This window comes from Aspergillus fumigatus, chromosome 2 (genome assembly GCF_000002655.1).
Source record: "Aspergillus fumigatus Af293 chromosome 2, whole genome shotgun sequence".
NCBI classification, from domain to species: domain Eukaryota; kingdom Fungi; phylum Ascomycota; class Eurotiomycetes; order Eurotiales; family Aspergillaceae; genus Aspergillus; species Aspergillus fumigatus.
This window is the reverse complement of record NC_007195.1, coordinates 4200354-4222062: the sequence shown is the minus strand read 5'-3', so window position 1 is coordinate 4222062 and position 21709 is coordinate 4200354. Positions and strand designations below refer to the sequence as shown.

The window sequence follows — 21709 nt, the reverse complement described above, 5'->3', positions numbered from 1 at the left end:
CATGCAGCACTCAGACGCGGCCTACAGAAAGAAGGGAATAGTCATTGATATGCTGATAGGCGTAGTTTCGTAAGAGAATTGGGCCCTGTAGAGATCTGCAGCGTCTCCATGGAGTATGGGGTATTTAATGACAACCTCCGGATATTTGCTGAGGATGTTTCTTGCAAATCGCGCCTGTAATGGAGTGGATCAGTCATCTGACTGTCCAGTTGGTGGATAATGATAGAGTAGCACGGTCAGGGAGGTATACTAAGGTTCTGACAATGCATTATCTATATCTATACTACTTTTCATACCCCGCTTCTGAAAAGATAGTCAGACCAAACTTGCAAGCATCCTGCTGCTCTCTATAGGCACGAACAAATGGACTCTATGAAAGGTAGGACGACTCTCATTACAAAAACGACCATACATTGGTGAATATATCAGTTTCTTTGCTCTAGCTCAGCCCTAGCCCATTAAGGGAACACTCAACTGACTATCGCGAGACATACAGATCTTGATCCTAGTGGTTGGAGTTATACTATAAGCCACTCGCTGTTCATCAGCATAGTAATGCCAATAAAATGAAATAATAGTCCATCTATTTAGATATTCAGTATCCTGTAGGATCTATGATTGATCTATCTTATCGCGGGGCGCTCCGACACCGCAGTGACTGTTCCTGAGAACATCACCCCGCGCCCAATCGCCACCAAGAGTTTGTCATCCGATATTGGATTATCAAGCAGCGATCCGCCACTTTTCATCAAAACTTCCTTTGTCCAAATCAATTCAACACACCTACTGGACCTGGGAATCTAAGAGATTATATCGCCATATCCCTTAGAAGAAGCTGGTTTCCGCATAATAATGGCGCCGTCCGTGATGGAGCCAGTGGCAGCGTTCGATGTGCCAACCAAGGCGGCACCGAACCTCGTTGCTCCGGAACCAGGTATGTCTTCCTAACCGGCAAAATGTCATGTTTCTTTTACCTTTGAAGGGCGCTGATCTTTGCAGAGCACTGTCCTGGACCTGAGTCGGAGCAAGCAGGAAAAGGCGATGCCTGCGCTGGCTGTCCCAATCAAGCGATCTGTGCCTCTGCCCCGAAGGGGCCCGATCCCGACATCCCCATCATCACCGAACGTCTCTCTCAAATCCGACACAAGATCCTTGTACTATCCGGCAAAGGCGGTGTCGGCAAATCCACATTCTCCTCGCTCCTTGCGCATGCATTCGCATCAAATCCTGAGTCTACCGTCGGCCTCTGCGATACTGACATTTGCGGGCCCTCGATCCCGAAGATGATGGGTGTTGAATCGGAAACGATTCATGTTAGCAATGCGGGCTGGAGTCCCGTATGGGTGACCGATAATTTGAGTGTAATGAGTATCCAATTCATGCTGCCCAATCGAGACGACGCAATTATTTGGAGGGGCCCAAAGAAGAATGGAATGATTAAGCAGTTCCTGAAGGATGTGGACTGGGGCGACTTGGACTATCTGATTGTTGACACGCCGCCTGGGACTTCAGACGAGCACTTATCTGTGAACTCACTTCTGAAAGAGTCTGGTGTGGACGGAGCGGTGATCGTTACGACCCCTCAAGAAGTATCACTTCTTGACGTCAGAAAGGAGATCGATTTCTGCCGCAAGGCTGGCATTCGTATCCTTGGCCTAGTCGAGAACATGCGGGGATTTGTCTGCCCAGGATGCTCCAATACATCGGAAATCTTTCGTGCTACGACAGGAGGTGGCAAACGACTGGCGAAAAAGATGGGTATTCCATTCCTGGGTTCAGTTCCTCTTGACCCTAGAGTTGGAATGGCTTGCGACTACGGCGAAAGCTTTGTGGACAACTTCCCGGACAGCCCAGCGTCAAAGGCAATCAAGCAGGTTGTACGGTCGGTTGGCGAAATGCTTGGCGAGGATCCAAATACAGTGCTCCCACCTGACGAGAATGATATGGTGGAGTGATTCATATCTCGGTCGTCCTGCTTTGCTTCTGCTGTGCAGTGCATTTGAGCCGGAATAGCGTGCATTGTGAGTTTCTTTACTACGGCGTTTTGGGATAGCATGATTTGATACCACCCTTTCAATATGAGGCATTTGCGTAATCAGGACCCTTATTGCTCTTATCAAACAAGAAAGCAATTAATCAGCGTTCGTATACAGAGTGAAGTATACTTGTCTCGTTCTATGCCTACTATCTATCTGAATCGCGGCTTTATCGATTGTAGGCACCAACCTCACTTAGCAAATGTAAGGCACATTCGTCAGTTAGACCAAGTTTACGACGGGTGTATGGCATATCTGCAATGTGCATTTTCATTAATGATGCCGTATGATTGGAAACCAACCAAGGGACAGCACTGGTCTAAGCTACGTAACAGTTCCCGAGCCGATTTCGCTTGACAGTCGACTATTCCAAATTGACAGATCTTCTTCTCGATGATTTATCAACCTTCAATTCTTCACGAGTACTTACAAAGTAAAGAACTTAGCAGTACATACGTATTTTGACCGCTTACTTCGACCCAGTCTACCGTTTCACCATCTCTTGGCGATAGTGGGTGACTGGTTTGACTGGTCAGCACAACCTGTAACTGCCCAGCGCCTGGGCGTTTCACCTTCAGGGGAAGTCTGTTTTGGCAACTCTGAATGGCTCATGATTTGCGCCAGTAACTGTCGAATCGTGTTAACTGTGTCAGGCAGATGAGGTTGCTTCACCACTGACTCCGTATGAACAGCATGGATTGGCTGCTTTCTCCGTTCAACTCAGGTTTCTTTCGCCTGAGTGGGCCAACTTACCAACATGGTAGCTATCCTCGCTCTCGGCAGTTCTTAGCTGAGGTCTGGAGCTCAGTTCAACTTCTAATGCTCCTTTCGTGATTAGGGCCGCTGAGGTCTTTTTATTATAATGGTTTCTGCCCTAGGGCCCTTTTGACAATGAAGTAGACCAAGTCATTCACTTCTCTGCCTTTCTCTTCTGCCTGACAGCTCTTTGGCTGTTTCTATTTCCTTTCATTTTGTACCTTTTATATATTCTTTTTGTCTTTACAATATTCGCAGGTGCCCAGGTCTGGACTTGGGCATACGGCGTGGACGCTCTTTAATCGACTTTCGGCTTGATCTCTGTCTTATTTGAAGGCTTTCCCACCTTCAACTGCTAGAAGCAGCAAATACAATCATTGAGTTGAAGACTGGAAATACAGGCAGTATCGGGCCAATATGCATTCACTACAGTCTTTTCTCTTCCTGCTGCTCCTTGGCTACGGCGTGTTCGCGGCACCAACGTCGCCACAAGCTCAATCTCAGGGCAGGTCCTTCAAGGTTGAGCGGATCAAGCGTGGAAACTCCATTCACGGTCCGACTGCTCTACGCAGAGCCTATCGGAAGTTTGGTATAGTTCCTACGACCTTTGGCGTCGATCTGTCGGACTTTGTGCCTTTCAACACGACATCTATCTCAGGCACAGCTGCCAATCTCGTAACCGATGTCCAGGAGCCAGAGCAGACCGGTGCAGTCAGTGCGCAATCTGTCCAGAACGATGCGGCTTTCGTCAGCCCTGTGACGATCGGTGGGCAGAAAATAGTGATGAACTTCGACACCGGCTCAGCAGACTTGTAAGTTCGAGTGAGTTACTTTACCAACATAGCTTACTGACTGGGGACTTCGCTAGCTGGGTGATGAACACAGAGCTTCCGGCGAGTGCCCAGGTCGGCCACACTGTCTTCGATCCTTCCAAGTCGTCCACTTTCAAGAAGATGGAAGGAGCTACTTTTGAGATCAAATACGGCGATTCGTCTTTCGCCAATGGTGGCGTCGGAACTGATACCGTTGATATTGGTGGCGCAACCGTTACCGGTCAAGCGATCGGTATCCCGACGAGCGTCTCCAATTCCTTTGTGGAAGATACGTACTCAAACGGTCTCGTAGGCCTGGGCTTTTCTTCCCTCAATACAGTCCAGCCTCAGCAGCAGAAGACGTTCTTCGACAACATCGCCGACAGTCTGGACAAGCCAGTCATGACGGCGCATTTGAAGAGCGATGGTGTTGGCGAGTACGAGTTCGGAATCATTGATCAAACCAAGTACCAAGGCGACATGATCAACGTGACCGTGGACTCCTCGGGCGGTTTCTGGCAGTTCCAGTCGGCCCATTACAAGGTCGGAGATGGTCCTATCCAGACCATCCAGAATAATGCTGTTGCCATTGCTGATACCGGTACCTCATTGATGCTTCTCGATGACACAGTGGTAAATGCCTACTACGCGCAGGTCAAGGGCGCGCAGTATGCCAGCAGTGCCGGCGGCTACATCTATCCCTGTAATACCGAACTGCCGAATCTCGCGGTCGCTGTTGGCGCAAAGCACTTGGCGACGGTACCTGGTACGTTCCTGGATTTTGCAGAGGTCGGAATTAACAAAACGACGGGACAAACTGGTAAGACGATCGATCTTCGCGTACGAAAGCTCATGTGCTGACATGTCATCTTGCAGTATGTTTCGGTGGTATCCAGTCCAACCAGGGCACTTCAATGCAAATCCTTGGTGATGTCTTCCTCAAGGCCTTTTTCGTTGTCTTTGACCTGCGCGGCCCATCTATTGGACTTGCCTCGCCCAAGTAGCCTGACTGCTTGTTGCCAAAATGTAATGTCTTTTTCGACGTTACCGCTGAACTCCAAATTTGTCCTGTATATCATTACAGATACACTGTCCCCATAGATGTAACTAATACACTGCGACTTGGTTTCCAATATTGCGAACTGGAATCTGCCGCCGTCCGTCGAAAAGCAGATTATTGTACACAGTGTGCATAAATAAATTTATGCTCAGATGACTCAGCTGACACTGAGTCATCCAGCCCTAGCTTATCTAAGTAAGAACTCTGTAACTAGCTTACGGGGGCAAAGGAAAAATAAAAGGTGAAAAGAGACTAACCAGATGCAGCCGGTCATTGACACCGCGGAAGCCGAGAAATGCTGGAGCAAGACAAGGTCTGATGGTATCTATGTAGCCAGATCCACTTGTAATCATCTCTTTTAACAAGTCAATTTTACAAGGATCCCATCACTCTAGGGATCTGAGTCTTAGTCAAGTTGAATCTCCTCAAGGTTTCGGTGACTCTGACGGGGGCCGCCAGAACAACAGCCCCGCGGATCAATCAACCCTCCAGATTATTATTACTACGCCAGAGGCCGAATTCTGCTGCCCCTCTTCTTCACTTCACCACCTCGCCTCGGTCCTCCTCCGCCGTTCGTCGCCCATTTGCAAACATGGCTATCAACTCTGCTCCCGAGTCTTCTCTCCTCTCCCTTCTCTACCGCTCGTACCCGGCTGCAGTTTCTCCCGACGCCACAGAGCTTGATCTGCTCCATGCCTCCCCCAAAATCTTTCCTCAGACGACTTTCTCCCTTGAGGAGCAGGCTTCGATCAAGCAATGGCTGGACACCATTTCTGGTCTTCAAAATGCTTTGACCAAAGACGACAAGTCCGTGGTTATGGCCATCCTCGGACAGCTGAACAGTCACCTGGCCTTGCGCACAACTATGCTGGGAACCAAGCCTTCCGTTGCTGATATCGCCGCATACGCTCTGCTCGCTCCCCTCGTTGAGAAATGGACCCCCGAAGAACGCACTGGTGAGCAAGGGTACCATCACATTGTGCGACACGTCGACTTTGTGCAAAATAGCCGCCTGTTCGCTCTCCAGATCCCCGACGAAGAGAAGATCAGCATCGACGTGAACGACGTGCGATTCGTTCCCAAGCCTGTGGACCCGAAGGAAGAGAAGGAGCGCAAGAAGAGGGAGAAGGCGGCGGCCCAGAACCCAGATGCTGGCAAACCTCTGGTCGTTGGACAGGGCAAGCCCGAGAAGGCGGCGACTGGCGGCACGGCCGATCAGGCTGCTGACTCCGCCGCTGGCGTGCCGCCCAAGGTTAACAAGAAGGAGAAGAAGGAAAAGAAGGAGAAGGCGCCCAAGCCTGCTCCCGCGCCCGCTGCTCCCCCTTCTCCGTCGCTCATCGACCTCCGTGTTGGTCACATCCTCCGTGCCATCAACCACCCCAATGCGGATTCCCTCTACGTTTCTACCATCGACTGTGGTGATGCTCCCGGTACCGAGAACACTTCAGTAGATGAGGAGACCGGAAAGACCGTGCGTACCGTATGCTCGGGTCTGAACGGCCTTGTTCCCTTGGAGGAGATGCAGAACAGAAAGATTGTTGCCGTCTGCAACTTGAAGCCTGTAACTATGCGTGGTATCAAGTCTACAGCCATGGTCCTGGCAGCATCGCCTCGCGTTGCCGAAGGCGAGGACTCGCACGCTGGACCCGTGGAGCTGGTCACCCCTCCCGCTGACGCACCTGCCGGTACCCGCATTGGCTTCGAGGGTTGGTTTGACGGCGAGCCTGAGAAGGTGCTCAACCCCAAGAAGAAGGTCTGGGAGACCTTCCAGCCTGGGTTCACCACCACAGACAGTTTGGAAGTTGCGTTCGACATGAGCGCTGTTCCCGCCGTGCAGGGCCAGGAGGGCAAGCCGGCCTTGGGCAAACTGGTTGCTAAAACCGGAGGTGTCTGTACAGTAAAGTCTTTGAAGGGAGCTACAGTTCGGTAAATCATTTAATGAGGAAAAAGTCCATTTTTCCTTTTGTCATTCAAGCAGTGGAGATGGTTTACAAGGAGTGGTCTGCGATTTCGTGCAGAGACAGCAACATAAATAGCAATTTACCCTCTTAGCACAACATGATGTCCAACAAGAGATGATTATTTCAATCTTCCATTTTTCTCCCTTTTCCTTTCCTTGCAGACTCCATTTGTATCTGTAATCCCCGTATTCACAGTGCATCCAAGGCAATAAGGCATCAGTAACCCCTCAGGCCTCCCTTATTGAGTTTACCCGACCCCTCAGTCTGCAAAGACCGTTTCTAGAGTTTCGTCTCATGTCTAGGGAATAAGTCACCAACAGTTCTTTGCGCGGCTTAGTTCCGCAATTCGTTCTGCCATATATTATGGGGCGATCGAGGACCCCGGTGAACCGGTCCCGACAGTAACTGATCCAACATCAACTCGCCTATGCTAGAACCTCGAGATCTACACTTCACAATGAGAGCTGTCAGGTTCTATGGCCGCGGCGATATCCGTGTTGACGAGATTGATGAGCCTGTCTGCGGCGAGGGGCAAGTCAAGGTTACTGGCATTTGGTATCCTACTTTCCTGAGCAAGTAAACTAATATGGACAGATCCGACCTGCCTTTGTAGGGATCTGCGGAAGCGGTATGCTCATCTTTGTTGTTTGGCAGTCTTGGTCAATCTGACGGCGCTTGCTTACATGGCATATAGACCTACATGAGTACCTTGCAGGTCCCATCACAGTTCCCTCAACACCGCATCCAATCACGGGCGGGAGCGTCCCCGTCACCCTGGGCCATGAGTTCAGTGGTGTGGTAGAGGAGGTCGGCGCGGGTGTCTCACGACTGAAAGTCGGTGATCGCGTGGCTGTCAAGCCGAATCTGTATGATGGGACGTGTGCGAATTGTCTAGCTGGTTGGCGTAACTGTTGTCAGAACTTGGGATTTATTGGGTATAGCAGTGAGTGAGTTTCTGAGCAATTGAGTGAAAGCGTGGCGCTGATATTTGAACAGGCGATGCAGGAGGTTTGTCAGATCATGTTGTTGTAGGTGAGAAGCATGCGATTCTGTTGCCGGAGGGATTCCCTCTGGATCTTGGGGGTGAGTCTATGGCTTTCTACGGATAATTGAAGATCGGGTGACCGATTAACCTTGCGGTGCATATGCAGCCCTTGTCGAACCCCTTACTGTGGCCTGGCATGCAGTTAGCCGTGCCTCCGTCCGGCCCGACGACACTGTCCTCGTGGTGGGGGGAGGACCCATCGGTCTCGCTGTCATTCAGGTCCTGAAAGCCCGCGGAGTCAAGTCCATCATAGTCTCCGAAGTATCCTCACAGCGTAAGAAGTTTGCGAGACAACTAGGTGCGACTGAGGTCTTTGATCCGCGGACGGATGATATTGTGGCTTCAGTCCGCGCAATGACGGCAGGAGGAGGGGCAGCCATCGCATTTGAATGCTCCGGCGTGCAAGTGGGCTTGGACACAGCTGTGCAGGCTATTGGAGCCAGGGGAACGGTAACCATAGTATCGCTGTGGGAGGAGAAGCCGAAGATCGATGCGCTCGATATGGTTTTACACGAGAAACATATCATTGGCGCTGTGATTTGTGACGATGGCGATTTTGAAGCTGTCATTGATGCGATTTCATCAGGCACGTTCCTTCTGCCGTATGGGGCCCGATTGTTACTGGTTATGCTGACCAGCATATAGGAAAGCTCTGCCCTCGAGCGATGATCACAAGCAAGATCCTGATGGAGGACGTGGTGGCCAAGGGATTCAAGGCTTTAGTTGACGAGCGGGGCAAGCATGTCAAGATCCTAGTTGAGGTGTCTACATGACAAATACCATCAAAGAGCAAACAATCGATAATCTAGACGCCAGAAGCTCATACAAATGAGCCCATACTGCAGAAAAAGCAATTTTCTTCCACATGGCTATGCATGGAATTAAGGGCCATTTTGGCCCCTAGCTTGCGGTAAAGCCCGATAGAACGTCAGGCAACGCCAGGCTGAATGGCAGGCGCAAAGGATGTAGCTCAGGTTCCAATATTGGTATAGACACGTGTTGAATACGATTCGATGCTGTTTGCAATCAGACCAGTTCAGTAGTCAGCATGCATCTTCCTGACGATTTAGGTATTCCGAAGCGAGTAAACAATTGCCTACACAATGCCTTAACTAAGTTATTCTTCATAGTTTATCTAAATCTCAGAGTCATCGTGATCCTGCAGTCTGTAGTCCAACCTTCGATAAAACATCCGATAAGTCGACACAGTATCTAGAAGTGAGGATTCGCTACTCACCAATGTAGTTGTAGTGTTCTACAGTTCCAGGTCTTCGCTTCTGGCTTGAATCGGTAGCTTAGTCCGTTAATCCATCCCAGACAAATCGGTAATGTGCGTATTTGGTTGGCTGCATACGAACAGGCGTTCGATCGCGCCATTTGATGAACAGCCAAGACCGCCACCATCAATAACAATGTGCTAAACTTTTGGACTAGTCAATTGGTGACTTGTTCGAAAAAAGGTTCTATAATTGTCTCATATGTTGTTCCTCAGTGGTTTTCACTACTTGTAGTAGGACAGTTGCAGTATAAGAGGTGGGACCATGGAAGTATCATCTAGTGCAGGATTCGGACGGTTGGACAGTGCTCAGTACAGTTGGGTTTATCATTCTGTCCGAAAGCGCCTGTCTCTACGGAGTATAGGCCATCATCATCGGATACTAAACTGCTTGTATTACTCTGTAGATGATGTCTCACTTCCGCTGCAACTGATGAATGGACGAGTATTGGGCTATGGAGAAGAAACCCTCCGCTTTCCAGAAACAGAGAATTGCGCTATCTGTATTCTGATACAACCATTTAGCACAGTTCTATAGATACTCTATCTCCTCACTCTCTTGTACATTGATGGAGGCCAAAACTCGGACTTCTGAAGTCAAATCTACCACCACTTCTCGCGGCCAAAAGACTCAGACCCTCATCGTCTACGGAGTAGATATTGGTGTGCTTCGCCAAGTGGCTCTCACCCCACTCAGTCCGCTGGCTCATTTGACTAGTCTATACCCAGTGGAGTAAGTTCTGGTTCAGCTCACAGCATCTGGGTTTTGTTCAAATCGTTATTATCCCTATTTACAGTTATTGCATCAATCTCACCTTTGGTTTTTCCTTTCCTTTCCTTCCTTTTTTTTGCCCTTTGCTTTCAATCGTTATCATACAGTTGTACATTCGTTGGTCTGGTCCTACTACAGCGTTGATTTCTTATTAGACATTGCCCCCTAAGTCGGCCCCTTCTTAGCAAAGTTGATTGAACTCCTTTCATCTGAGGGTCGTTAGATATAGATCACTCTGAAACAGGGACGCAAGTTTTCGTTATAGCCCCCTGTGGTTGCATCGCCGTATTCCCTTCCGTTTCAGACGCAAACTACCTTATGTCATGTTGATTTGACGATCTATACGCAACTATCTACAGTACATCCTAACTACGCCCTGTGCGTCGAATCGTTTTATACCCAATATCACATTTTCAGCATGTCGAAACCACTCCAAGGAACTGCAATCATTACCGGGGGCAATGGGACCCTCGGCTCAGAGATAGCTATTGCTATCGCAAAAACGCAGCCTTATGTGCACTTGCTGCTTCTTGCGCGCGATATCAGATCCGACAGCGTGAAGGACCTGCTACAAAAAATCCGCCTCATTGGCCCGAGATCTGTCGAAGTGGCCAAAGTCAACCTGGCCAGTTTCAACTCGGTCGTCAGCTTCTGTCAGAACACTGTGGAAAGAGTCCGAACGAAAGAGATCCCGCCGGTAATGCTCCTGATAAACTCTGCTGTCATGGCATCTTATGTCACCGATCCAGTCACACCGGATGGATATGATCCGGTCTATCAGGTTAATTGCATTGCACCGTTCCTGTTGACGGTCAGCTTACTTGAAGCTTTTCGAGCCGGCAATGGCACGCCGGACGGCGGTGCCAGAGTCATCAATATTGGATGCTCTGCAATATCCTGCGGCTCATTGGACTATTTCGACGACAGCCCAGACAATCCGCCGAAACCGCCCGGCACTCCTTTGAGTGCAAAGGAAGGGAATGCTCGGCTTGGGAGCAGTAAGCTGATCATGAGTGCTGCCATGTATGCGTTACGGCGGAGCCTGGTCCTGGTAGGTTTATGGGTAGCAATGCGTCTGTGAGTAGCCAAACAATACTGACAATGCAATACGTAGACGGGGAACATGTCACTCAACATATACACTCTGGATCCTGGAGGATTGGAAGGGAAGAGACATCTGACGACAGATGCCCCCTTATCGGTCCGAATGGCACAATCAACTCGGTCTAGCCTCGGGCCATTCCTGAGAGTGTTCTCCAAGAGCGCTATCAACAAGGCCAGTGTTCCGGCCAAGGTCATTGCGAAAGTCGCATTCCAGAGAGAAACAGTGGAGCTCTGGGGCAGGGAGCGCTATTATATCTTGGACAGCGACTACGAGGCCGGATCCGTCATTTTGGCACTGCGAGACCCGCCCCTAATGGATTCACTACTAAAGAAAATGTTGCGGCACGTCGAGATTGGTGTCAAGGGAATGGGCTCGCCAGACTCGAGGATCTCGCGGGTCGAGGGCAATTGAAAGAAAAGTTCTTCAATTTATATTTTCGGAGTTAATCCCTTTTTTTCCCTCCTTCTTTTCTCTGCTGCAACACATGGCGATCACTAGCATCTGGTTTGGCATGAAGCATTCTTCGGGAGTTTGCACTTGGGACAGGTAGGTATCTTTGTCAATACTGTGTGTTATGTACATTATAAACTGTAAGATAATTGAAACCCGGGACTTAGCGATAAGCAATCACCAATGGTATTCTATCTTGCTCACTTCGTTGCGAAAGATAAGTATGTTGCACGGCCGCAAACGTCTTGACAGTTGTACTTTCTGTGTCCGGATGGAGTAACAGTGGACGGGATGACATCGAATAATCAAGGCGGCGAAACAAGTTGGCTGGTCAGGAATACTTTGCCTGTGCTTTGGTTTTTGATCCAGCCAGCTTCCCTACAGTACCTTAGTTTCACGCTTCTCTAGCACGCTCATGCACCTAATTAATCTCCTTTATTGGATTGATTGATTATTTAATTTGAGGAGACTACATTGATTTTCTGTTTCAGTTCTCCGTTCTTATATTGAAGCTGGCCTCTCCGGGACTCTGAAGATCGACATACCCATTGTAAGCATCCGCAATTCCACCCCTTCGCAACCAAATTGCAACTACTTTCGTCTCTTCGCCTTGACACGTAATCAAGGCGGGAATTGAGCCGGTGCCCTTCTGGTGTCCGTTTGTCTGCATCCCCAGGCTCGAGGAGCCTTCTGGTTCCTGTGACTTCTGGATATTGGATTTGCGCCTACACATGCTGTGATACCCCGAGAAATGAACAGGCATCACGCCTTTGCCAATGGCTACTTTGCCTACCCCCGCGGGCAGAGCAGAGCATTTTCCATCTCTCCTCATCGGTGAGTTGCTTTTGGTTTCATCATCTGCGCGGGATCGCATTTCTGCAGATCTATCAGAGTAGCAGACACCACTAGCGTTTTGAAGTCGGGCTGATTTCTTGTCTGCACTGTTAGTTTCCAACCACGTCCTCAATCTGCCCTAAGACGGCGAAGACTGCTCATCCAGCGGCTATGTTTCATCGGTGGCATCTCTCTGCTACTACTTGTCCTCATCTTTCCTTCCTGGCGCGCCGCGATTCTTCCCACGTTATCCCTTGGACTCATACATTCCAGCGAAGATCTACAGCTACAGACCGTCCGATATTATGACCTGTCCAAAGTACAAGGCACGGCGAAAGGATGGGAGAAAGGGGAGCGTGTACTTATGTTGACACCTCTCCGAGACGCCTCATCGCATCTGCCGATGTTCTTCTCACACCTCCGAAATCTCACCTACCCTCACAATCTTATTGATCTAGCGTTTCTGGTGTCGGACTCGAAGGATGATACGTTGGGAATGCTGACGCGTATGCTCGAGGAGGTCCAAAACGATCCTGATCCCAAGATGACGTTCGGAGAAATTTCGGTCATACAAAAGGATTTTGGGCAGAAGGTGCAGCAGGATGTGGAAAGCAGACATGGATTTGCTGCACAGGCGGGACGGAGGAAACTGATGGCCCAGGCGAGGAATTGGCTGCTGAGTGCTACCCTACGCCCGACGCATAGCTGGGTTTACTGGAGAGACGCCGATGTTGAGACTGCTCCTCGAACTATCCTGGAGGACTTGATGCGGCATGACAAAGATGTCATTGTACCCAGTAGGTTGTACCCTCTGGATTTTTGCGATTTGCGATCTAATAGGCCTGGCAATAGATGTCTGGCGACCACTCCCTGACTGGTTGGGTGGGGAACAGCCCTATGACTTGAACTCATGGCAGGAGTCGGAGACGGCTTTGGCTCTGGCTGAAACATTGGACGAGGATGCGGTGATTGTAGAGGGATATGCCGAGTATGCTACCTGGCGGCCTCATCTCGCCTACCTTCGTGATCCATTTGGTGATCCTGACATGGAAATGGAGTTGGATGGTGTCGGGGGTGTCAGTATCTTAGCCAAGGCAAAGGTATTTCGTTCTGGAGTTCATTTTCCCGCTTTCAGTTTCGAGAAGCACGCCGAAACTGAAGCGTTTGGGAAAGTAAGTGTCGTCTTGATTCCTTGTGCGGTGCGCAAATGCTAAATTTCGCTAGATGGCTAAGCGAATGGGATTCTCGGTCATCGGTCTTCCTCACTACACGATCTGGCACCTTTATGAACCCAGCGTAGACGACCTTAGACACATGGAAGAAATGGAGCAGGAGCGGAAGGCTAGGGAGAGGGAAGAGAAGGAGCAAGCCGAACGAGCTGAGCGCATGAAGGCCCTCTTCGTGGAACCCGGGCCGCAATGGGATATCGACAAAGCTTTCGTGCAGGATTCAATCCAAACTGAGAAAGAGGGGCCAGACCAGACCAAGGCCGACGGAGTGACAGGGACAGCAGAGGTTAAAGATGTGCAGGGATCTGCAAGTCACCCTGTCGCTGCTTCACCTGAGCCAAGTGTCAATGCCGCGCCAGTCGCGCCAGTCGCGCGAGGAGGACCTGGGGAGACAGAGCGGAAACTGTAAAGACTTCCGACCTAGATTTGATCTGAATTGATCTTGCGCATTCTGGAGCCATTCGAGCTGTTCTCTCGCCAAACCCTTTCTCTCCATGACCATCTTCCGGCACAGCTTATCGCGGATCGTTATTGTCGTCTTCAATAGACACATACTTCCTGGATACTAACATCATGCTTCCTCCTGCCCTATACTCGTTTTGGATGCATCAATCGCTGTACTGGTTACAGTGTGGTTTTCTTCCCTGCTCCAGCTGTGCCGTTTCTACGGCAAGGCGCTTTTGTAAATCTACATAGACAGTTTTCTTTTGCTTCATTTGGTCATGTCTTACTCCATATAGTCCAAGCTTCGCGAGCTCATGTGATTTGAGATGGTATGCTGTTTGCTTTCGAATACGAGAACAACCGGGGAAGAAAATTCCTACCTACCACGTAGGAAAATCCAGGGAGCAACACAGGGCTTCATATTCCCATGCCAAAGATGTTCTGTAATTGAAGTAGATCTAAGACCCTCATTAAGCAATGGTCTGTGCGCTCGTCATTATCGCGGACATAGCGCGTACCGCGTTCAGAGGGACTTTTTGAAACCTGCTGTACAGCGTACCTCGATAGTCACACCTATGAGAATCGCACAATACGGACGCTCTTCAAGTGTATCTAACCGACAGGTAACTACCTTATCCGAAGAAACAGGCAAAGCTTCGACGCGCCAGCGGCAATAAACACCAGTCCACCATGTCTACCCAAGCCGCCCGAAGCATCCTCTTCACACACACATCCCCTCAGCAAGGGTTCAGATTACTCGAGCTATCCTCAGAACTAGCGGAGCTCCTCTCTTCGAAAGAAGCACCAACGTATTTACCCCCCTATTACTTCATTCTTACGAGGAAATGCCTAACGCGTCACCAGCCTCGAGCTCAAATCCCCCGCAACGTCACACCTTCCGAACTCAGGCACAGACGCCGAGCATCACGACTATGTCAATCTATGCACTCCAAACCGAACCTACCGTATTCGCCTAGTCCAATCCTCAAACCCGATCCATATCCTCCAGCCTAGCGACGGCGGCGCCCAACGAGGCGACATCACCATGGTCGGCGCGGACGACGAGGTGAACCTCGTGGAGACGGTTACAACAATCGCAAAGTGCGGGTCCACGCTGGAATTGCATACTCCGTCAGAAGGATTCTCTGCGGTCTCGTTCCTTGAGAGAATGCTGGCGGTGTACGATGGGGATGAAGGAAGTGAAGCTGTGGGCTTCGATCTAGAGTCGAGTGAGAAGGAGGGTATCATACGTCGGGTTTTTGAAGATGTCCCTGTTTCGCGGGCGCAGTGTGAAGCCGGTTGGATTGAGATCTGTGCGTTTGTGCTTGGTCGGGTGCATAAGGACGAGGATGCTACGCGTTGCTGTCGGAGGCCTTCTGCGAAAGCGAAGCTGGAGGTGTGGAAGAGGGTTCTCGAGAGCGCGGTGCTGCAGGGTATTCATCTCGACCAGCAGTTTCTTGTGTCGGATCTGTGGAAGTCGGTTTTAGATGATGGGGATGAGGAGCCGTTTCCGCGGGCGCTGTTCGAAGCTATTGTTAGGAGAGTTTGCGAAGCAGATGGTGAGGCTCAAGGGCTTTTTGATGGAGATATGAAGTGTGAGTTACTGCCATGGAGACTTGGAAACCGGTCAATGTCTGACGGCGATTCTCGCACAGGGGCTAGGATCGACAAGGCCCGGTGCACACGATGGGTCGGCGAGACGTATCTTGAGGCTAGGGCGCCTGCCCAGGGTTCGGCAATTGGGCTAAGCGAGTTTCTCAATGATTGGAAGGATCATCTTCCTGATTCATGGCGGGATGAAGTAGCATTGTCTAAATTGACGGTATGTGCCCGGTTATAGTCAGCCAGTTTTTTTTTGTTTTGAAGCCTATCACAGAGTTACTGATTTCCTACAGGAGAACTCCTACAGGCATCCAGACCAAACAACAATCTACTTCGTCAACAACATCGACAGACATAAAATCAAGAAGAATATCTCGACAGATGCCAACACCGCCGCGGTAGCCAAAAAGTCACGAAATTGGCATGAACTGTTCAGGAACCAAAAAAGACAGAAGAATTGAAGAAAAATTCTATGTTCCATTGACGTCTCTCATGGACCTGTCAGGCTGTATCAGGCTCTATCTCTAGCGGATTCTTCACGGAGAAAACGATGACCACCGGAACCAAAAAAAATGAAACATGTTAGAAGCCAACATCTTTCAGCACCAGGCATACTTCTCGTTCCAGAGCCATTCAACCTCTTCGCCTAAGCCTTGTGCGGCGCCCGTCCACCTCAAGCTAGCAATGCTGCTTTTCTCTCGGTGAACCAGCTCTGCTGGGGAATCTAGCATGGCAACTGCCTTCTGCAACAGTGGAGTTGGGTTCCAGACATCAACCTTTGCCATATCCCATTCGTGAGCCTCGAGTTGAGCCCTCCTCAGGATAGCAGCCATTGCCTTTGCTGTCGCTTCAGTCTCTTCCGGCGTGGTCGGTTCATCATATACCCATCGCAAAATGAACAAAGTGTTGTCCTGAGGTGTCTCGCCAAAATTCCTGTTCCATGCACAGTACACTTTTGCCTTATCCTCACCAGCGCCCTTGATTAGCGGCGGGGCTCGGTCATCATGAAGCTTCTCTGCATAGAACTCTTCCCTCGCCCAGTGCCAAACGAAATGGTCAAAGTCCGGAAGAATTGCTACGTGGGCAATCGGGGTCTTCTCGGAAGCAGCACGCAGGGATTCCCGTTCTTTCTGTAAGACTCGATCGCTACACATGCATTTGCGAACGTCATCGGCAACCAAGGTTCTCGCCTTTGGTAGATTTGCCCGTGAGGACAGATCATATTCTTCCCTGGAGATAGGTGGAAGAGAAATGTGCGAAGAAGGAAACGGTTTCCACCCAAATTGCGCATAAAAGTTCTTTCCGATATCCGAAAACAGCACGCTGAAGAGTGATCTACTTCTGGGTTCGTTTTCCATTTGCCATGTCTCCAGCTTCGTGCACAATTCCTGCATCATTCTCTTTGCGTAACCTTTGCCTCTGTGCTCAGGTCGACAATAGACGCTCCCGACTCCATGGGTAGCAATATCTTCCACCTTGCCGTGGTGAGCCAGCAAAGCCTTCTTCTTGTATGTCTCACAAGAACTCAAGATCGTCCGCTGGCCTTCCGGCTCCCTACGGTCAACCAGAAGCCAACAGGTCAAGCCATCCTTCACCAATCGCTGCTGATACAAATGGTTCTCTCTTGCGATGTACGTCTCGACGTCCAAACGGCCCTTCCATGCTGTACTGTTGAGCCTGATGGACTTGATCCGTTCCTCTGGTGTGGCAGGGACCAAAACCAAATCAGGCGAATCTCCTAGCGGCAACTCCGTGGGGTTAGCGGCAATCATTGTGTCAAAACGCGATAATTTGAAAAGTCTCAAGTGTTTTCGAGCCGGCACCGAACAGGGAACTATCAGTTCTATAGATAATGACTCATTCAGTCCGTATCATAAGGCGATGCACTAGTTACTGATAAGATAGACGACCAGACACCATAAATAGTTTGGAAGACAATGCCAAGGAGGGCGGAATCTCCGCACCGGGCCGGTCTGGGGGTGATATAATGAGCAGCCATTGTCCTACATTCCCATGGATGTTGTTTCCATTTGTCATGATTTCCGATGGCAAGCGATGGCAAGCGATAAGCGCTCCAGTTGGAGGCTGTACCTGCCTGTCCTGGTCATGACGTATGGGGCCCTTTAGAGCGGAACGGAGGAAATGCGGAGAGAATTCTCCAATACCCCCCCCCAGCTGCTTCGGACTCCGTAGTATGCACCAGAGTTCAGCACAATCAATGCAGCCTATGAAGGTTTAGGGCACAGGGTAGAAATGGGTCTGATGACCAGCGCTAGTTCGTCTTTGTCCTAGTCACACGCCCTGGATCGTGAAACATGGAGAGCCTATCATCAGGTACCATCCAACTCCTCATTTAGTAGGAATACCATTCAGAATTCTGCTTGCTGGCATTCTTCAGAAAATTATCAAATGACAACAATGAAGAAAATGTAGTCATGGACCGAACCGCAGGGGACTCACGTGGGAGCTGTTAATGATGACACTATTCCTAATCGGACTAGCTTCCCTGGGAGCTTCAACCGAGGTCCAGGCCCCGCTAGACCTCATTGGGAAAAGCAGAGAGGCTCCCGACCAGAACACAAATCCAGCCTTGAACCCTGGATCCGTTCGATAGATACTTGAATTTTTTGTGTTGCAGAGGATGTTCAATTTTTTGACATTTAAGATCCTGATCTCTACCAGAGAAGAGCTTTTATGTTTCATGGTTCCATCATGGCCCATGTCTCACCCAGGATTAGAACAACTGACAGGCGGTCTCATACTGCCCGCGTTGAATCACGTGGGGCGGGCTGTCTTACTTCTGGGGGGGTTGTTCGTGCCTTAAGGATAGACGCCCTGTTGTGTGAAGTCTCATATCAACAGCACGGGATTATTTGCCTCGCCTGAGTTATTACGAGGATCTTCGTGGGGCCTTGTACGTGATGCAGCAGTCAAGTCCATTTCTCGTCGAACCTTCTTCCCAACAGCGATTTTGTTTGCCCTAGGCTTGATCATATCCTGAGTATCGAATTGAAGCGCTTCAATTCGACGTCACAGGGCAGACAGCAAAATTTCTAGCTTAGAAGATTTGACAACAAACAGTCGCACCAACCTGAAGAATATTGAGTCTCCATCTCGATGTTCAATGATGATGAACACCTGAACCTGAAGTTCTCACACAGTAGGTGCTGGCTTTTCTTGGTGCCTCAGGCTTATCATCTCTCGCAGTATCTCCATTGATAGAAAAGTCCGATTGCTCTATTGTTCGTTTCTCGAATTGTGGCATCTATTCTCTTGTATCTCCATATTCTTTCGTATAGATCACTGTTATTGTCATTCAAGCTTGAATAATAATTATTTGCAGGACCGCCCAGTTTCGTGGAGGTCGATGTATTCACTTCAGTGCCCTGAAATCGACCAGCCTCCATCATAGGCCTCATGAAACTTGAGAAAACCAGCTCACATCTGTTGTTGACGTCTTTCTTCCAGCCTTCAGACCAGCCCATCTTTATTGAAACTTTCCAGTGTTCATGCCCTCCTCTCCCTCTCCATCTCCCTCCCTACCCTCGCTTCGCCAGAAGATCCTTCCCAATCGCCTTTCCTACTTCATTTACTTTTACATTTCTCATTAAGCACGATCTGCACGTACTTGCAAAGTAGGAATCTTCTTATTTATCTTCCAGCTGCACTATTTAAACTTCGATTGCTACTTGCCTCTTTTCGTTGAGCCAAGATGGCCCAGGTCACTGTGGGCTCGGTTGCCGCAGAGGTTGCAGATAACTATGCACTCGACCATGACATCCAAAGCGACTCAGGCTTGGAAAGTCTTGACAACGATTCCTCCTGGGACTCCGATGTACAGAACTATGACTGGGACTCTGACTGGTCGGACGAGGATGCCACTCTTGCTAGACCTACGAAGAGGATAGCTGTCAATCGTGATAAGCACGCCGATTTCATTGACTTGACTGACAAGCCATCCCTTCCAGCACCAGGGACTATGTCAACTCCAACAACTGCTGCGCCTGCAACACTCATGGCGGCCGCTCCCTGTCAATACTCTCATGATATAGCCGCGTTGTCGGTTCAGATCATGGAGCTTTTTCCAGATATCTGCCGCGAATATCTGAAAGGACTTCTGTCTCGCTACGCGGATAACATGTCTCTCACTGGATCGAATGTGGCCTCTGGAATGCTGTTGGCCATGAAGGAGATGGTGGTCGAGGAAATCTTGGCCAACCCATCATATCCCAAGCGCAAGCAACTGAAGAGAAAGAGAAAAGATACCAAAGACGATGACAAAGATAATAAATGGACATCTATAAACCACAACGGGGAGCCTTGGTATCAGGAAGCCGCGTAAGTATTCACCTGTGACGTCTTCGACGTATGAGACCTGTTCCAAAGCTTACGACGCTGCTCTAGGGCGTACTTACTCGGAGACATGTTCCCCTTTGTACCAGACTCTTACATCCGCCAGATACTCAGGGAGAAGAAGAATCTGTTCTCGGCTTGCCAAGCTCTGTCAACTACAGAAAATGCGCCTGCACCTACTCGGCGGCCTTACGACAAATTGAAACGGGCAAGAGTCCGCAGACATAAGGATATACGCTTGGACATATACAATCATCCGGCCTATGGAGAGTTGCAGATGGAAGCGAAAGATGCCAAGCTAAAGCTTGCCAAGGATGCTGGTAAGCTTTTCTGTTAGTGCAGCATGGGAGTTCGCTTTTGCTGACCAATGCATTGAGAGCTCATTCAAAATCAGAAAAGGCAAGAAGAGGCTGAGAGAAGGAACCAAGAGCAGCACGCCCGGGCGGGGACTCTAGTAGAGTGCCAATGCTGCTATTCTGATGTTCCTCCAAACAGAACCATAACATGCGAAGGAGAGAATGTTCATTTCTTCTGCTTCTCCTGTATCCGCAAGTCTGCAGAGACACAGATTGGCCTCATGAAGTACCAGCTTCAATGCTTTGACACTAGCGGTTGTCAGGCTGGCTTTCCGCGCTCCGAGATAAAGGAGGTGCTTGGATCTTCGATTATGGCAAAATTGGATGCTCTCCAACAGCAAGACGAGATCTCTCGTGCCAACATCGAAGGGCTGGAAAGCTGCCCTTTCTGCGAATTCAAGGCCATCTGCCCACCGGTCGAGGAAGACCGGGAGTTCCGTTGCTGCAACCCATCCTGTGAGGTGGTCAGCTGCCGGTTATGCAAGGATGTCACCCATGTACCCAGAACGTGTGAAGAAGCGAAAAAAGACAGGGGCATCTCCGAGCGCCACCTGGTCGAAGAAGCCATGAGTGAGGCTCTGATTCGCAATTGCCCTCGATGCAAACTCAAAATCGTCAAGGAGTTCGGTTGCAACAAAATGACATGCCCGAGTTGCAGGTGCTGCATGTGTTATCTGTGTAAGAAAGACATTACACGCGAACAATATGCTCATTTCGGCTATGGTCCCAACGCCTGTCCCGTCGAAGATGATCCCACGCGTGACCAGAAAGAGGTCGAACAAGCACAGAGGAAGACAATCGAGGAGATTCGGGCAGAGAATCCCGGCCTCACCAGTGAGGAACTCCAGGTGAAACTTCCGGAGGCGAATAACACAAATCAGAGAAGGGAGCGGGCGAGGGCTCCTTACCACTTTCATCGAGACCCGGCCTTCAATGTTATTATGCAAGCTCAGCGCCAGGCTCGACTTGAAGCAAATCAACAGCGTGCCTTGGAGCGGGAGGGACTTAACCCCTTTGCACAGGCCATCGACGATTTCCAGGGCTTCCTGGATGCTATACAGTTTCCTGCGTTTGGACATCACGACATGCCGGTTGCAATTAACAATCCACCCCCGGCCGGCCAACCCCATCTTGACGCTCCCGGTGAGCATCGTGTTCACGCAGGAGCAGGTTTGGCAGCCAACATAACCGGTGCTAGACAGCTGGCGGGAGCTGGCCTGCGCAATGATCCTTTCCTCGTCGATGATCCCGTGCGAGTGAATCAGAATCAGCCAACCGGATACGCTCCCTATGATCAGTACTTTCCACCTCCAATGCTTGCGAATGCTCAGCGAGGCATCATGCCTCCTGCTCCGCATTACCTGAACGCAGATCCATACGGCTACCAATACATTGGACAACAACCACTACCAGCTTACAGAAATGACTTTTATCCTTTTTACTGAGAATGCCACCACATCCAAGGAGTCTCCTCTCTTGGAAAAAGTTGATCTAGTCACGGTTATCTTCAAGAGACATTCAAATTAACAAAACGACCCTAGAGACTCCCTGTTGACGGCGATAAGCCCCTACGCGCTCGCGGCTCTACTCTCCACTGACCTGTTTGTGGCTCCCACCT

At 49.9% G+C, this 21709-nt stretch overlaps 10 protein-coding genes across 10 annotated transcripts; 9 read left to right on the top strand and 1 right to left on the bottom strand.

Annotated features, from left to right (window-relative positions):
* Positions 1–709: 709 nt before the first annotated feature.
* Positions 710–2279, top strand: nbp35 (Fe-S cluster-binding ATPase). Its single transcript, XM_750838.2, has 2 exons — positions 710–934; positions 1000–2279. Exons 1-2 carry the CDS (start codon positions 853–855, stop codon positions 1953–1955), a joined length of 1038 nt encoding a protein of 345 aa, XP_755931.1. The 5' UTR covers positions 710–852; the 3' UTR covers positions 1956–2279.
* A 144-nt stretch (positions 2280–2423) lies between these two features.
* Positions 2424–4859, top strand: yap2 (pepsin-like aspartic protease). Its single transcript, XM_750837.3, has 3 exons — positions 2424–3604; positions 3661–4424; positions 4481–4859. The coding sequence occupies exons 1-3, from the start codon at positions 3210–3212 to the stop codon at positions 4606–4608; spliced, it is 1287 nt and encodes a 428-aa protein (XP_755930.2). The 5' UTR covers positions 2424–3209; the 3' UTR covers positions 4609–4859.
* A 60-nt stretch (positions 4860–4919) lies between these two features.
* Positions 4920–6958, top strand: AFUA_2G15940 (putative cofactor for methionyl- and glutamyl-tRNA synthetases). The gene has a single exon (XM_750836.2). It carries the CDS (start codon positions 5257–5259, stop codon positions 6592–6594), a length of 1338 nt encoding a protein of 445 aa, XP_755929.1. The 5' UTR covers positions 4920–5256; the 3' UTR covers positions 6595–6958.
* Positions 6959–7082: 124 nt separating this feature from the next.
* AFUA_2G15930 (2,3-butanediol dehydrogenase) lies at positions 7083–8443 on the top strand (the record flags this gene model as incomplete). Its single annotated transcript, XM_750835.2, has 6 exons — positions 7083–7166; positions 7220–7253; positions 7320–7568; positions 7622–7708; positions 7777–8256; positions 8316–8443. 6 exons carry the CDS (start codon positions 7083–7085, stop codon positions 8441–8443), a joined length of 1062 nt encoding a protein of 353 aa, XP_755928.2.
* A 1072-nt stretch (positions 8444–9515) lies between these two features.
* On the top strand, positions 9516–9683 carry AFUA_2G15920 (uncharacterized protein; the record flags this gene model as incomplete). The annotated part of the gene is made up of 1 exon (XM_750834.1): positions 9516–9683. The coding sequence occupies one exon, from the start codon at positions 9516–9518 to the stop codon at positions 9681–9683; it is 168 nt and encodes a 55-aa protein (XP_755927.1).
* Positions 9684–10136: 453 nt separating this feature from the next.
* AFUA_2G15915 (glycosyltransferase family protein) lies at positions 10137–11234 on the top strand (the record flags this gene model as incomplete). Its single annotated transcript, XM_001481633.1, has 2 exons — positions 10137–10769; positions 10833–11234. 2 exons carry the CDS (start codon positions 10137–10139, stop codon positions 11232–11234), a joined length of 1035 nt encoding a protein of 344 aa, XP_001481683.1.
* A 386-nt stretch (positions 11235–11620) lies between these two features.
* On the top strand, positions 11621–14178 carry AFUA_2G15910 (ANP1/MMN9/VAN1 family protein). The gene is made up of 4 exons (XM_077804227.1): positions 11621–12107; positions 12222–12904; positions 12960–13279; positions 13332–14178. Exons 1-4 carry the CDS (start codon positions 12025–12027, stop codon positions 13743–13745), a joined length of 1500 nt encoding a protein of 499 aa, XP_077660388.1. The 5' UTR covers positions 11621–12024; the 3' UTR covers positions 13746–14178.
* Positions 14179–14323: 145 nt separating this feature from the next.
* On the top strand, positions 14324–15843 carry AFUA_2G15905 (putative sister chromatid cohesion protein Dcc1; the record flags this gene model as incomplete). The annotated part of the gene is made up of 4 exons (XM_001481631.2): positions 14324–14589; positions 14645–15375; positions 15436–15602; positions 15676–15843. Exons 1-4 carry the CDS (start codon positions 14471–14473, stop codon positions 15841–15843), a joined length of 1185 nt encoding a protein of 394 aa, XP_001481681.1. The 5' UTR covers positions 14324–14470.
* A 138-nt stretch (positions 15844–15981) lies between these two features.
* Positions 15982–17154, bottom strand: AFUA_2G15900 (uncharacterized protein; the record flags this gene model as incomplete). The annotated part of the gene is made up of 1 exon (XM_750832.1): positions 15982–17154. One exon carries the CDS (start codon positions 17152–17154, stop codon positions 15982–15984), a length of 1173 nt encoding a protein of 390 aa, XP_755925.1.
* Positions 17155–18224: 1070 nt separating this feature from the next.
* On the top strand, positions 18225–21536 carry AFUA_2G15890 (E3 ubiquitin-protein ligase RNF216; the record flags this gene model as incomplete). The annotated part of the gene is made up of 4 exons (XM_077804226.1): positions 18225–18542; positions 18726–19720; positions 19787–20055; positions 20113–21536. Exons 2-4 carry the CDS (start codon positions 19095–19097, stop codon positions 21534–21536), a joined length of 2319 nt encoding a protein of 772 aa, XP_077660387.1. The 5' UTR covers positions 18225–18542; positions 18726–19094.
* Between the last annotated feature and the right edge of the window lie 173 nt (positions 21537–21709).